At 36.9% G+C, this 14,267-nt stretch overlaps 2 protein-coding genes across 2 annotated transcripts in view; both read right to left on the minus strand.

Annotated features, from left to right (window-relative positions):
* Positions 1-5,304: 5,304 nt before the first annotated feature.
* On the minus strand, positions 5,305-7,077 carry LOC141595339 (uncharacterized). The gene is made up of 3 exons (XM_074415303.1): positions 6,786-7,077; positions 5,885-5,933; positions 5,305-5,791 (listed from the first exon to the last, which is right to left on the minus strand). The coding sequence occupies exons 1-3, from the start codon at positions 7,075-7,077 to the stop codon at positions 5,305-5,307; spliced, it is 828 nt and encodes a 275-aa protein (XP_074271404.1).
* A 417-nt stretch (positions 7,078-7,494) lies between these two features.
* LOC141595340 (protein FAR1-RELATED SEQUENCE 7-like) overlaps positions 7,495-14,267 on the minus strand; it is a 28,499-nt gene continuing 21,726 nt past the window's right edge. Inside the window, exons 2-3 of the mRNA XM_074415304.1 lie at positions 8,238-8,536; positions 7,495-7,965 (exon numbers count right to left, since the gene is read on the minus strand). Of these exons, the coding sequence (XP_074271405.1) occupies positions 7,495-7,965; positions 8,238-8,536 (770 nt within the window). The remainder of the gene's footprint in view (positions 7,966-8,237; positions 8,537-14,267) is intronic.

The following is a 14,267-nucleotide window of genomic DNA, read 5'->3' on the forward strand; positions in this document are numbered from 1 at the left end:
TGGCGGTGAAGCGGCAGAGGGCTGCGTACAGATAGGTGAGGATGAGATTGTGCAGGGTATGGATATGGAGCTGGCTCAAGAACAGGGGCCTGTTTCTGGCGATGTGCAGGGTATGGATATGGAGCCGTCTTTTTCAAAAGTAGTAAACAAGGTGGGTGCGGATGTGGTAGTCCCGTCAATTGAAGATGGATCATCTTCATTTGAGTTGAAATTTATAGCGACAGCTGATATTGATAACGCGCTGAAAAAGTGGTCAGACAGGGGTGACATTGGAGTGGCACAGGGTGGTGCACTGACAGTCCAGGATGAGGCTGTGCAGGGCATGGACATGGAGCCGTCCCAAGAGCAGGGGCTCTGCCGCGGGCCCGAACCACTCGTGGTTGGACTAGTGCCTGGTGAGGCCGTGGATGCTAGCGGTGCACCGGGAGTGGAACAGCCCGTTGACCGACCCCAAGTCAGTGGTACGAAAGCACCGGATGATGAGCTTGGCGTTGTTTCGACCACAGTGCGTGAAGATGCATCGCAAGAAGGTTTAGAGATTGGTAGTGGCATGGTCAATGAGGAAGGTGAGGGCCCTACTGAACAACCTGGTTGCCCTGGTTCATTTCAGAATGATGACAAGCCCATGGATGTTGCGAGAGGGTTCGGATAAGGTTATTGTTGAAGCACCCTCCTCCGAGTTTAAGTTCCGGAATTTCGGTGTACGTTTATATCTCTGCAGAGCTAGCCGAGGCGTTTAAGGGGGTTCCGGTGAGGATTTTGGAACGACTGATGTGGCAGGCCCTTCTCAACCAGTCGTTCCCGCGGATGGTCGGGAAATTTATGTCCCGCGTAGTAATATGGATCACCATCCTTTCCTATTTCATTCACCTGAGCCCTTACAGTGCATGGAAGTGGTCCCTGAGAATCTGACTTGCACCATGGATTGTGGGGAACCCATGCCGAGCGGGGGCTTTGTTCTTGTAGACCTGCAAATTTGAATAAGCAATTATTTAGGGGTGTTTTTAAGGAAAGGAAATACGTCCTGGACTACGTATTTAACAAATCAGAAGCTTGGTTGAAAGGGTGAGTCGATTAATTTCTATGTTAAACATATTAATACTTATATGTTGTCGTAACCATGTTTGCCTTATATAAAGTAAACTTTTTTTGTAGGGAAGAATTGGCAGTTTTTTCAGATTTTTTCTTCGTGTCACGGGAAGACATGTTAACCCTTGAACCTGGACAGGAAGTTATGAATTCTGTAATTGATTGTTGGTGCCTACTAATCAATAAGATGATGTACGACCAAACTGCACCAGTTGCATCCTCTCGTTGTTTCTTCGGGCTTAGTCACACTGTACTTGCCCTATCCTCACTCAATGCAATTTTTATAGTTCCAATTTAATTGTAACTTAAGTGTCTAAATTTAATAGCGCTGCCGTTTGTTTGAACAGAGCCCTGCACTGGAAATTTGGAAAGCCAAGAAGAAAGGCATTGTTCTTGACAAAAAGGACGAAATCTGGGCTGGGTGGGATGCTTGGATTCAATCCTGTTTGTCTCCATTTCAACTTGGATCTGATATGGTAAGTGTAAATGTGACCTATTGTGAAGTGTAAATGTCATCACACCGAAAGTGTATATGTGATTTTCACAGAAAGTGTAAATGCCTGGATGTGATTAAGAAGAAAGTGTAAATGTCATGAAACATGAAGTGTAAATGTGATACGTAGTGAAGTGTAAATGTTATGATGTATAGTGTAAATGTGATTATATAGAAAGTGTAAAGGTGACTAAATAGAAAGTGTAAATGTCAGCACACATAAGTGTAAATGTGAAAATATGTAAAGTGTAAATGTCATGACATATGAAGTGTAAACGTGAGACACAGTGAACTGTAAATGTCGTGAGATATTGTGAATTGTGAATGTAATGAAATATGAAGTGTAAATGTGATACATAGTGAACTGTAAATGCCATGATGTATGTATTGTGGAAATGTGATCATATAGAAAGTGTAAATGTGATGACATAGGGAGTGTAAAGGTGACTAAACAGGAAGTGTAAATGTCATCACATTTAAAGTGTAAATGTGAAAATATGGAAAGTGTAAATGTCAGCACTTTGGAAGTGTAAATGTAATCACATTTAAAGTGTAAATGTGAAAATATGGAAAGTGTAAATGTCAGCACTTTGGAAGTGTAAATGTGACATATAGTGAAGTGTAAAAGCTATGAGACGGGTAGTGTAAAGGTGACTAAATACGAAGTGTAAATGTCATGACATATATAGTGTAAATGTGAATATATGGAAAGTGTAAATGTCATGACAGAGGGACTGTAAATGTGACGAATTATTGAAAAAGTAAATTTGAATTTTTTACTGAGTGTATCTTTTATGTATTTGTTGTCACACCCGACAGGTCTTCATCCCGATCTTATCTGGCAATAATGATCATTACAGCTGTGCATGCATAAACTTCGTTTTCGAGCAGATAGAGTATTTGGACAACCGTCGATACGACGATGATTTTGAGAAGCTTCCATATTTTGGAATTTCCCGTATTGCGGTAATAATTATAAATAGCATTCCGTAATTTGTTCTTCAGTGTTGATGTATTCTGGAATTGTAAACACTGTTCTTCAATTGACTTTTTTTAATTCCTTTTACAGTGTGATTTAATGGGTGCGTATCTGGAGTCTAAAGGGTTTGTCAGAGGATCAAAGGTTGCTGGGTTCAAATTTTTGAATGTCGAATTTAAATGGCAAGGCACGGGTTATTCTGCGTTTGATTGTGAGGTGTACATGATGATACACATGCTGCTTTTCAATGGGAAGCTATTTGACTGCGCCTTAGGTGAGATGGACGTTCTGAACCTCGTCCGGGCTGAAGTGGTGTCGATTCTTATCCTGAGTGACCATAACAAAGTGAGGGAGAGCGTTCGCTCAAGGATAACCCAATTCAGAGAAAAGTATGGTCAAGGTCTGAACCCGCTGGAAAACCTGGTCTCCAATGTTGCACAGAAGCGGAGTCTGGACGATGAGGAAGAGATTACGTACAGTAAACGACCTCGTGTTGCAGTCCCACCCCCTAAACGCGTAGAAGGAAGCCCTGTGGTCAATCCTGTAGCCATACAGGCGGAAAGCAGCCCCGCTGTTGTTCAAGCGTCAGCGCAGTCGTCGGGTAGCCAACCGTTGTCAGCCGTACGGAGCCGTCCCCGGGGCGGGGGGGATGGCTTGGGTTGCTCAATTGTCGTGGGGCTATTTGGTACGCAAACTCTTGTTGTCTCGACCTTCTTACGGAACAATCAAAGTTTGGTCAGGGGTATTCGATCACGTCGAAAGCATGCGGTGGACTATTGCCTGTTAGACGACTACAACTTTGAAAATTCGTTAGTTCCTGCCAGTCTCTTATAACAGGGCCAATTCGTTACGATATTTAATTTGTAACTACTTCTCAATTTCTTACTATTATACGTGTGTTTTATTGCAGTGAATCAATCTCTTGGTACAGTAGGCATGCGACATTTGCGCCGGTCCGACATCATGACCATGCTTCCCGAGGTTGTAATGTCTTTGTTGTCATTGAGTCGTGGGCTTTTTCTTTGAACCATTTGAAGTCTGCTGAACACTTACTTCCTAGGATGGCCTTCTTTGGGATACGTCATATGGTACACCCCCCCCGTCCTCCCGGCGCACAAAGCCTCAAAGTTATACATTAGTTCTTTCTTTTATTATGAAGTCTCACTCACTCCCCGAACAGGGAATGTATCATGCAGCTTATGGATATACGTGAAGCGAGGCTCACGGTCTAATGACATCAGCGATCGTTTGTATCACATTTGGGATACCTTCATCCAGGATGTGATAAAACTTTCAACTTTGAATCCGAGTTTATCTTCGTACATGTCAACATTGGTGGTCACTTTGCATGCGTGTGTATAAATTTTGGACAACAAACCGTGGATCTCCTTGACTACCAACATCATGCCAACTGGGATCGATCGAAATGTGCAATGTTACTCGCCAAGTGGCATCGGTGTTAGCGATTATTTGGACGTCGAACGGACGGGGGATATGAGATTACTAGCTTTGAGCATCGGCAAATCCCGTTCAGGCGCCAAACACCCCTTCCTAACATAACGAGAATCGGGGATTTTACGTATGATGTATATCTTTGATGTACGAGGGTCTACCTTTTGAGCATCCGGACTTGGAGAGGAAGAGGAATCGACGGTACTTGGTAGTCGAGTTGGTGGCGACGCTTGTTCTAGCTGACATAAATGTCAACAGAGACATTTTTGAAGCAAAATTGAATGGGTTTATCATTTGGAAAAAGAAGATTTATGGGCCAAGTTACAAAAGAAGCGCAAAATTAATTTGTGTTGTCGAAAAAGTGAACAATTTGTGGACATATTTTTTTTTAAAAGGTATTTTGGTTGGCAATCTTGAACTTAGTAAATAATGTTTTGCAAGTGTAAGCTTTGGTAATGAAGTGTAATTGTAAATTACACTAATGAAGTGTAATGGTTGACTATTTGTTGGCATTTATAATCATAGTTTATTCAAAGTGTAAATGTGACTAAATTGCAAGTGTAACTGTTATCACACTTGTAATTTAGTCACATTTGCTTGTAAGTGTAAATGTTAACAAACTTAAAGTGTAAATGTTAACACTGTTAGTGTCAACTTTAACATCTTGAAAGTTTCAATATAAACACACTTGAAATAAAATTGAATGCAGTGTAAATGTGGTGACATGGGAAGTGTAAATGTGGTGATGACCCAAGTGTAAATGTGAACAAAAAAAGTGTAACTAAGAACAAATAGGAAGTGTAAATTTGAATATAGGAGAAGTGTAAATGTGAACAAATCAAGTGTAAAACTGAGTAAATTGGAAGTGTAAATGTGAAGATATTCAAAGTGTAAATGTGAGGATATAGTATGTGTAAATGTGAAGTTCTTGGAAGTGTAAATGTCTTGACATGGGAAGTGTAAATGTTAACACCGAGTTATTTGAAAATAAGTGTAATTTGTTACTTGAAATAACATAAGTAATCCAAAATAAGTTCAAGTAACACAATGTTTGGCTATCTAATAAAACAGAGAGATTTTGGTCTTATGCGGTGTAACTCTAACGTTGGTGTTACTAAAAGTTACACCAATCGCATTTCAAAGTTCTGTTGCCATGAGACCAATTCCTTATCGCCCGCTCCAGTTATAGCACATCAAAGTTTTAAGTTACACACTCAAAATATATAAAGCAACACTTGTCACGATCGACGTCTATTCTTCTCCCGACTCCAGCTCTTCCTCCTCCTCTCCTTCATCCTCTTAAGTTCGAGACGACCCTTCGCACAATGGCGTGTGTCTTTGAGAAGGGGTTAGGGCGATTTCTCTTGTCGTGATTTGCCATTCTCTTGCAATTCTTACACTTACGTTTGGGTTTCCTAGCCAACACCATTGCTTTTGTTTTGTCGACAAACAATCTTTTTCCGGTCCCCTTGTTTTTCGAATTCTTTGGTGGCAATATCGTGACTACCTCACATGCCGTACAATTCAGAAATTTCTCCATTTGTTGATTTTTATTCAACACTTCCTCTAATGGTGAGAGGGACTGTCTAAATGATCTAATTACAGTGGAAAAGCTGTCAACATCAGCTATTCCTTTGTCTCGAAGGAGCCCTACTGACTTCATGAACTTCGACCACATTATTGACATTGCAATTTGTTTTTCATCGATGACTTGCATGTTTTCTGTTCCTTCACCATTAGATGTGAAAATCCTTAATCGGAGATACTCTTTCATCCATCTATTCAAAACATAATCTTCTGGTATAGTCTTTATCCCACTTCTTTGAAAAAATCCATATTATATGGCGGCATAGGATTAGGTTCTTTCAAACATCGTACAAGCTGCAGCTTGCTTTACGTGTACTGTGTCATCAGATAAAGCTATCATGTAAGTGTGAACGTTAAAAATAGTGTGACTTATGTAAAGTGTAAATGTATTGAATTGTAAAGGGTAAATGTGAAGTCATTAGAAGTGTAAATGTAATGATCTAAAGTGTAAATGTCATGAATTGTAAAGTGTAAATGCTAAGTAATTAGAAGTGTAAATGTAATCTAATAGGAAGTGTAAATGTTAAGGTATTAGAAGTGTAAATGTAATGAACTAAAGTGTAAATGTCATGAATTGTAAAGTGTAAATGCTAAGTAATTAGAAGTGTAAATGTAATCTAATAGGAAGTGTAAATGTTAAGGTATTAGAAGTGTAAATGTTAAGTTATAGGGGATTTACATGTGTAAATGTCATATGATGTAAAGTGTAAATGTCATCAATTGTAAAGTGTAAATGTTAAGTTAATAGAAGTGTATATGCAAACTAATAGGAAGTGTAAATGTAAACTAATGGGAAGTGTAAATGTTAAGTTATTAGAAGTGTAAATGTTAAGTTATATTAATTTAAAAGAGGTAAAAACAGAAAGAGGTAAATGTCATATGATGTAAAGTGTATTGAATTGTAAAGTGTAAATGTTAAGTCATTAGAAGTGTAAATGTAATCTAATAGGAAGTGTAAATGTTAAGGTATTAGAAGTGTAAATGTTAAGTTATAGGGGATTTACATGTGTAAATGTCATATGATGTAAAGTGTAAATGTCATCAATTGTAAAGTGTAAATGTTAAGTTAATAGAAGTGTATATGCAAACTAATAGGAAGTGTAAATGTAAACTAATGGGAAGTGTAAATGTTAAGTTATTAGAAGTGTAAATGTTAAGTTATAGGAATTTAAAAGAGGTAAAAACAGAAAGTGTAAATGTCATAGGAAGTGTAAACTACATCTTTGTACACAACTTCAAAATTCTTCTTTCTGGTTGAATCTTTGACAATAGTTATCTCTATTTCGCCTCTCTCAGTGAAACCTCCTGTTCTACATGTATCAATTGAGAAGAAGGCTTCTTGTTTGAATTGGTTGAAAGCTGAATAGGTGTACACCTTTGCAGCATGAATCTCTAATGCCAGATGTGTTGACGCCGTTGCGGACGAGTGCTTATCCATGTTGTCAAGCTGCTTTTGTGTATGTCTTTGTTGGTCCATAGCGCTCTCAAAACGCATCCAAAACTCAACCAATGTTCCTGACTTGTGCTCAAACCTCTTGAAAAAGCTATTTTCGCTCTCTGATCTTTGAGTTGTCCTCATAATCGACGCCATCCTCAAGTCTCTGCAATGCGCCATCACCCACTGTCCCCTTATAGCATATGTATCTGCAAACCAATCATTTACGCCAACACCATGATCTTGAACTATTTGCTCCCAGAGACCATCAAATTCTGTTTGCCTCAAGCTCATCGTCCCATATAATGTTATCAATTTTACAGATGAAGTCATTATAGTCGCTTCTCGATACGCCAAACTTATTTGGCATTTTGTTCATTATATGCCACATACAGAACCAATGGCGCGCTGTCTTGAAAACAAGAGGGACAGATTTGATAATACAGGTCCCGATCGTAATTATGTACTCGGGTTCCTTACCCCCATTGCTATTAAAAACCGGCTGAAAACCCAATTAAACGACTCATAATCTTCCCTTGCAATTAGAGCCCCACGTAACGTCACGGATCGTTTATGGTGGTCAACACCTGTGAATGGTGTGAATACCATAGAATACTTATTGGTGGAGTAAGTTGGGTCGAATGACACCGCATCACCAATAATTTTGTAATTATCTCGGGCGGTACCGTCCGCCCAAATGGCCCTACGTAGGCTGCCATCATCGTCAAGGTCATAGTCAAAGTAGAAACCTTTTCTTGTTTCAGTCATTTCCTTGAAATGGTCAACAAACAACTGACCATCCCGTTCGTGAATGAAACATTTAACATCCCTATGGAAGTTCTTAAAATCATTTAAGCTTGCTCCAATGTTTTCGTATCCATTCACTTGTTCTTTGTAGATTCTGTATGTTTTTGTTGCTCCTATCTTCAGCTGCCAATTAATCATTCACAGATACGTCATATAAATATAACATGAATGGAATTATTTATTTAGTATAGAGACTGATTATGTATTACAAACCCTTGAGTTTGACACGATTATCATCTTGTGATAATCTGTTATGTTACGCGACAATTTTCTCGGAACTGTCGTCTCCGAAGTGAGATAAGCTCGTGATTGTGACCCTCGTGGAACCGGTCAATTACTAAAAGACCATTCTTCATATATAGTCGTATCCTCGCTTTACACCCCACTCTAGTGACCCTGAATATCCTCTGTGAATTCTCCCCATCCACTCCGCCATCCTGATCTTTTCTGGGCTTCTTGTGAGCGAAACCTTCTCGATTGCAGACGACGAGCTTTGACTTGATCTCACCGCCACGCCATTTTTTTGTTGTGTACCTACGTACATCAAACCCACAAACAATGGCGTATATCTTATAAAAAGTCACTGCATCATCAACACCCCCAAACTCCTGGCCGATGTACGGTGTAAACCTCTTCTCCACCTCCTTACACAGCTCTTGCCTATCAGGTTGAACCCCATTCTGTTTCACCAAGTCTGTAAATGTGCACAGAGTGTAAGTGTAAATGTAAATGTCCTCAGATATGAAGTGTAAATTTTCTGTTATAAAAGTGTAAATGTCATCAAAAGTGTAAATGTCAGAACTATAGTAAAAATAAACATCCAAAAGTGTAAGTGTAAATGTCAGTAGAAACAAAGTGAAATGTACTGTTCTGAAAGTGTAAATGTCATCAAAAGTGTAAATGTCAAAACTATAGTAAAAGTAAACATCCAAAAGTGTAAGTGTAAATGTCAGTAGAAACAAAGTGTAAATGTTCTGTAATGTCATGTGTAAATGTCAGCAAAAGTGTAAATGTCAGCAGAAATGCAGTGTAAATGTGATTCTTTATAAGTGTAAAGTACACCAAAAGTGTAAATGTTTTCAGAATGCTAACACAAATTAAAACTATAATATTAACAGAAAGTGTAAATGTAAAACTATAGCAAAAAGAGTAAACATCGAAATGTGTAGCAGAAACGAAGTATAAATGTGATTGTCTGAAAGTGTAAATGTCAACAAAAGTGTAAAAGTACACCAAAAGTGTAAACGTGAGCAGCAATGCAGTGTAAATGTTATGCTTTAAAAGTGTAAATGTCAACAAAAGTGGAAATGTCAACAAAAATATAACAATAAAAATGCAAATGTTATGAATTGTAAATGTCAAGAAAAGTGTAAAAGTACACCAAAAGTGTAAATGTCAACAAAAGTGTAAAAGTACACCAAAAGTGTAAACGTGAGCAGCAATGCAGTGTAAATGTTATGCTTTAAAAGTGTAAATGTCAACAAAAGTGGAAATGTCAACAAAAATATAACAATAAAAATGCAAATGTTATGAAAAGTGTACCGTGTATGCAGATCACGGGGAAAAGTGTAAAGTGTAATTGACGGGAGAAAAGTGTAAACGTGAGCGATGAATGCGAGTGTAAATGTGAGGCTTTAAAAGTGTAAATGTCAATAAAAGTGTAAATGTTGTCAGAATGCTAACTCACATAAAAAATATAACAATTAAAATGCAAAGGTGACTATAACAATAAAAAAGTGTAAATTTTAAAGTACAGGAAAAGTGTAAACGTGAGCAAAGATATCTGATGTAAATGTGAGGCTTTAAAAGTGTAAATGTCAATAAAAGTGTAAATGTTGTGAGAATGCTAATTCACATAAAAAATATAACAATAAAAAGTGTAAATGTAAAACTACAACTAAAATGTTCATGTAAATGTTGTCAGAATGCGTTCATGCAAATTTAAACTCAAATTAATGAAAACTCAGCAGGAAGATTTAATTCTAAGAATGAACAAATTCGATGACATGCAAATATGCAACACTGTAATGTTTACCTTCATCCTTCCTATTCAACTGAAAAATATGAAAATGTGACTGAAAACAATTAATAAAATGAAGAAATACCATTGATGCCATCTATTATTTGCATGTTTACGCTGATTTGGAGGATTTAGAGAGAACTTTATCTTCGTTTGGAGATGAAAGAACTCAGTTTTAGAGAGAAGAAAGAAAGAAAAAGGTTGAAATTAAGTGTGTTCAGGAAGGAAGAATGTGGGAAGTGGAAAGATAGTACAAAGGATATATGTTATTGTCATGAGAAATAATCATTGGTAAGAACAATTCGCAGGAATTGTTGTCCTCTCTCATAGCCATGCTTTTCCCTTTTTTTTTTGGCCTACATTTTGTAAAAAATCTCCACCATAGATGTTGTCCATCTAAGGGTCCTTATAAGGACTTAAGGACTTAAGTGAGGTAAGTGACTCATTAGATCTTACCTATATATATATATATATATATATATATATATATATATATATATATATATATATATATATATATATATATATATATATATATATATATATATATATATATATATATATATATATATAGAGAGAGAGAGAGAGAGAGAGAGAGAGAAGGGATCAACTAAGGTCCTTAGATATAATAAGTCCATAAGTCCTAATGTGGACGGTTGGATCAATCAAACCAATGGCCAAGATTTCGCAGTCAAACCCCACTAAACCCCATTAAACTAATATTTTTGATTTACCTCTCTCCTCTTACCCACTAACCCATGCATGCTACACTGTTTGTCCATCAGTCCATGATCATTTCCCTCCTCATTTTCTAGACAATTCAAAACAACTTGCGGGTATTTTTCCCTCTATTTTCTGTCATTTCGTCTTCCTTTTCTTTCTTCACAATTCTGATAACTCCATTTTCATCACTACCAATTAACTCCATCCTAACAAACGCCATTTTCATCACTACAAATTAATACCAACTCGCGTGCAAACTACTTTGTCTCCATTTTTTTATAAGGTATTTTCTCCATTCCTTATTTAGTGATTTGTAGTTTGTTTTTTGTTAATTATTGCCTTTGTTAAACTATCATAAAAAGAGTTCATTTAATTTTTCAATCTTCAATTATGGGTTTGCTGATGTTTATTTGTTCAATTGTTAATTATGGTTGTGCAGATCAAATTCGAGGTCATTTGATAATTAACAATGGTTTTTGCCAAGAAAAATGCCAAGAAATCTTCCAAGAAATCTGAATCGAATGTAAAAAATCTCGTCTTGTTGGTATAACTCTTATAGAATGATTTGTAACTTCAATTAAATATCTGTATAACTCTAATCCCAATTGTTTGTCATCTACAGATGGATGTTGTAGAAAGTATTGACACGGGAGTTGATATCCAGGTTAAAAGTTTTGATTTTGATTTATACGTTACTAGATGTCTAACTCTGCTTACTAGATGTATAACTTTAGTACTCAATATGTATAACTCTGGTTAATTAATGTAAAACTCTGGTTAATAGATGTATAACTTTAGTACGCAATATGTATAACTCTGGTTCCTAGATGTATAACTCTGGGTTCTAGATGTATAGCTCTTCCGATTCTCGTGACCAACTCCTTCTTCATAATGTCAAACTCTAATTGTTATATGTATGACTATACTTTTAATTAGTTTCCATTCATAGAGTTATACAATATATGCCTACAGTTATACAATTTATACCTGGATATATACAATATATAGCTAGAGTTATACAATTTATACTTTGGAGTTATACATTAGATGCCTGGACTTATACCTGGAGTTATTCATTATACTGTATATGCTTACAGTTATACATTGTATGGCCAGAGTTATACATTCTATGACTAGAGTTATACATTACATGACCAGAGTTATACTTTCTATTGCTAGAGTTATACATTTTATCGCAGTCATTTGTTGTATAACTCTGATTACATGTTGAATAACTCTGGAGTTATACAATGTATGGCCAGAGTCAGACATTCTATGGCTAGAGTTATACATTACATGGCCACAGTTATACTTTCTATTGCAGTCATTTGTTGTATAACTCGATTACATGTTGAATAACTTCTGTCATAATGTATAACTCGGAGTTATACAATATTTGCTTAGAGTTGTACATTTTATTCCTGGAGTTATACAAAGATATGCCTAGAGTTACACATTAGATAATTTTAGTTTCAGATTGTCCACTTTTGTTATTATATGTATAACTGTATCGTTAATCGAATCCCTTTTTTTGTTTGTCACCATGAGATGGATGATGCACCAAGTACTGAGAAGGGAGCTGATTCCCAGGTTCAAAGTTTGACCCTTTTATAACTGTTGTCATTTGTTGTATAACTCTGATTACATTTTGAATAACTTTTGCTGTCAGAATGCATAGCTCTTGAGAGTTTTTTGTCAAAAACTACCTTACATTTAGGGGTCTTTGTAAAATAACTACCTTACTTTATTTTTTTTGTCAAATGCTACCTTTTATATTTTTGATTTGTATTTTTAGTACCTATTCTAACTTTCCGGCCAAAAAAGTAAAATTTCAGGCATTGTGATGCGACCATAATTGGCGCATATTTAGCCCCCGAATTACCATTGTTTCTATGCTTTTTAGTGCTTATTTGGGTCATTTCTTATCTTTAGTTCTTTGTTTTGCATATTCTTTGAGATTTTGACCCCTTGGTAGGAAAGGAGTAAGAATCTTGCATTTTCATGGCAAAACAAGGCTAAATGGATCGTATTCAATGACCAAGCATCAAGGAGAGACAAGACTAGAAGGCCTTTGTACATAGCTAAGTAGAAGATCATTGTTGAGAAAGGATCCTTGAGTCCCCAAGGAAATCCCCAAGGATTCTATGAAGAAAAGGGAAGAAAAGAAGAAGGAATGACGCTGTAAAAGAATCCGAACGGATCATCCATGATCCGTCCGTCCGCCCAGCTCAATCCGAGCGTCCTTACCCAGGATCCGCTCGGATCCCCCAGGCCCAATCCGAGCGTCTTCTGCCTTGATCCGCTCGGATCGTCCATGCCTCATCCGTCCGTCCCGACTCCGATCCGCTCGGATCATAGCACAGCACCGTTTTGTTCTTCAAGTCACGAAATGGAGAAGCCCTTCTCTCGGACAATCCCGGAGGCTCCTTGCTCAACTTAAAAAGTGTAATTACTAGTTTAGCCCTTAGTTAACCCTAATGCATCCTCCCTAATTTTCACTATAAATACCCCATTAGTCTAATTAGAGGAGCATGTTCTTCTAATCAATAATTAGAGTAGTTAATATCAATCAAATCTCTCTTCAATATTGTAATCAAATATTAATCAAGTTTTAATCCAAGTTTTAGTTCCTAAATCTCTCTCTTGTTCTTACTTTATTTTGGGTAATTGAAGATCATTTGGGTTATTATTGGGAGATTGACAACCTCTCAATCTAGGATTCAAGTACTTCTATTATTCTTGCTTTATTATTGGAATCATTAGTAGGTATAATCTCTTAATCCCTTTTTAATTATTGCTAATTACTTTCATTTATTCATCATGTTTCATTATGTTAGTATGATTGACAACCTTTCTAGCATGATTAATATGATAATGAGTGAGTAGTCTCTTAGCTAGGGTTTAATGGGTGATTAGGGGAAACCAACATGGGGATGATTCATGCTTAAATCAATATGCTTTCATATCTTATTTGCTTGCTTGTTTTGATCTTAATACATGCACATGTTATGTTTGATGAAATGCTAAGCCTATGAATCCTTGCATTTATTATCATCTACTATCCTTTCAACTTGACTTGTAAGACATAACCCAACTCGAGTCTTGTTAGACCATGCATGTGTTAAGTAGGGAAGATTAAGTCGACTTGTAGGTGTTGTACAATCCAAGAGATTCGGCTCCGGGACCCAAACTTTCCTAGGATTGTAAGATATAACCCAACTCGATCCATCACAACAATAATTGCTTGCTTATAAATTGAGAACATGTTTGTATGATCATATCCCATGAATCCCCTATGAACCCATGACACCCTAGTGCTTTTAATCAATTGTTTACACCCTTATTCCATTTACCTTGTTAGTTTATTTTCATTGCTATTTTAGTTAGTAACCTTCTACATCAACCCAACTTGTGACACCCCTAGACACCGCTAGTAGCAATAGAAATCTTCGTTTTCAATACCCGTCCCTTGGGATCCGACCTTTACTTGCCTCTTTACTAATTTGTAGAGTTGTTTGTGAAGTATAAATTGTGTTTTGTATCGACCATTGACCAACGACCACAATTGCTTAATTTGTGAACTAAATGGCTCCGATCAAAAATGGCGCCGTTCTGTAGGGGACGGTGTTTAATTGATTTAAGATTTCTTTTGTCATTTTTAGTTGTGTCTTTTTCACCTTGG

The sequence above is a fragment of the Silene latifolia genome, chromosome 8, assembly GCF_048544455.1.
Source record: "Silene latifolia isolate original U9 population chromosome 8, ASM4854445v1, whole genome shotgun sequence".
In the NCBI taxonomy this organism is placed as follows: Eukaryota; Viridiplantae; Streptophyta; class Magnoliopsida; order Caryophyllales; family Caryophyllaceae; genus Silene; species Silene latifolia.

Excerpts from the sequence above, each read along its gene's own strand:
- LOC141595339 (XM_074415303.1), bottom strand. The coding sequence starts at position 7,077 with ATGGACCAACAAAGACATACACAAAAGCAGCTTGACAACATGGATAAG. Across the intron at positions 5,934-6,785 it reads CTATGACATTTACACTTTCT|CTTTATCTGATGACACAGTA; the intron begins GTTTTTACCTCT and ends CTTACATGATAG. Across the intron at positions 5,792-5,884 it reads CAAGCTGCAGCTTGTACGAT|ATGGATGAAAGAGTATCTCC; the intron begins GTTTGAAAGAAC and ends TGTTTTGAATAG.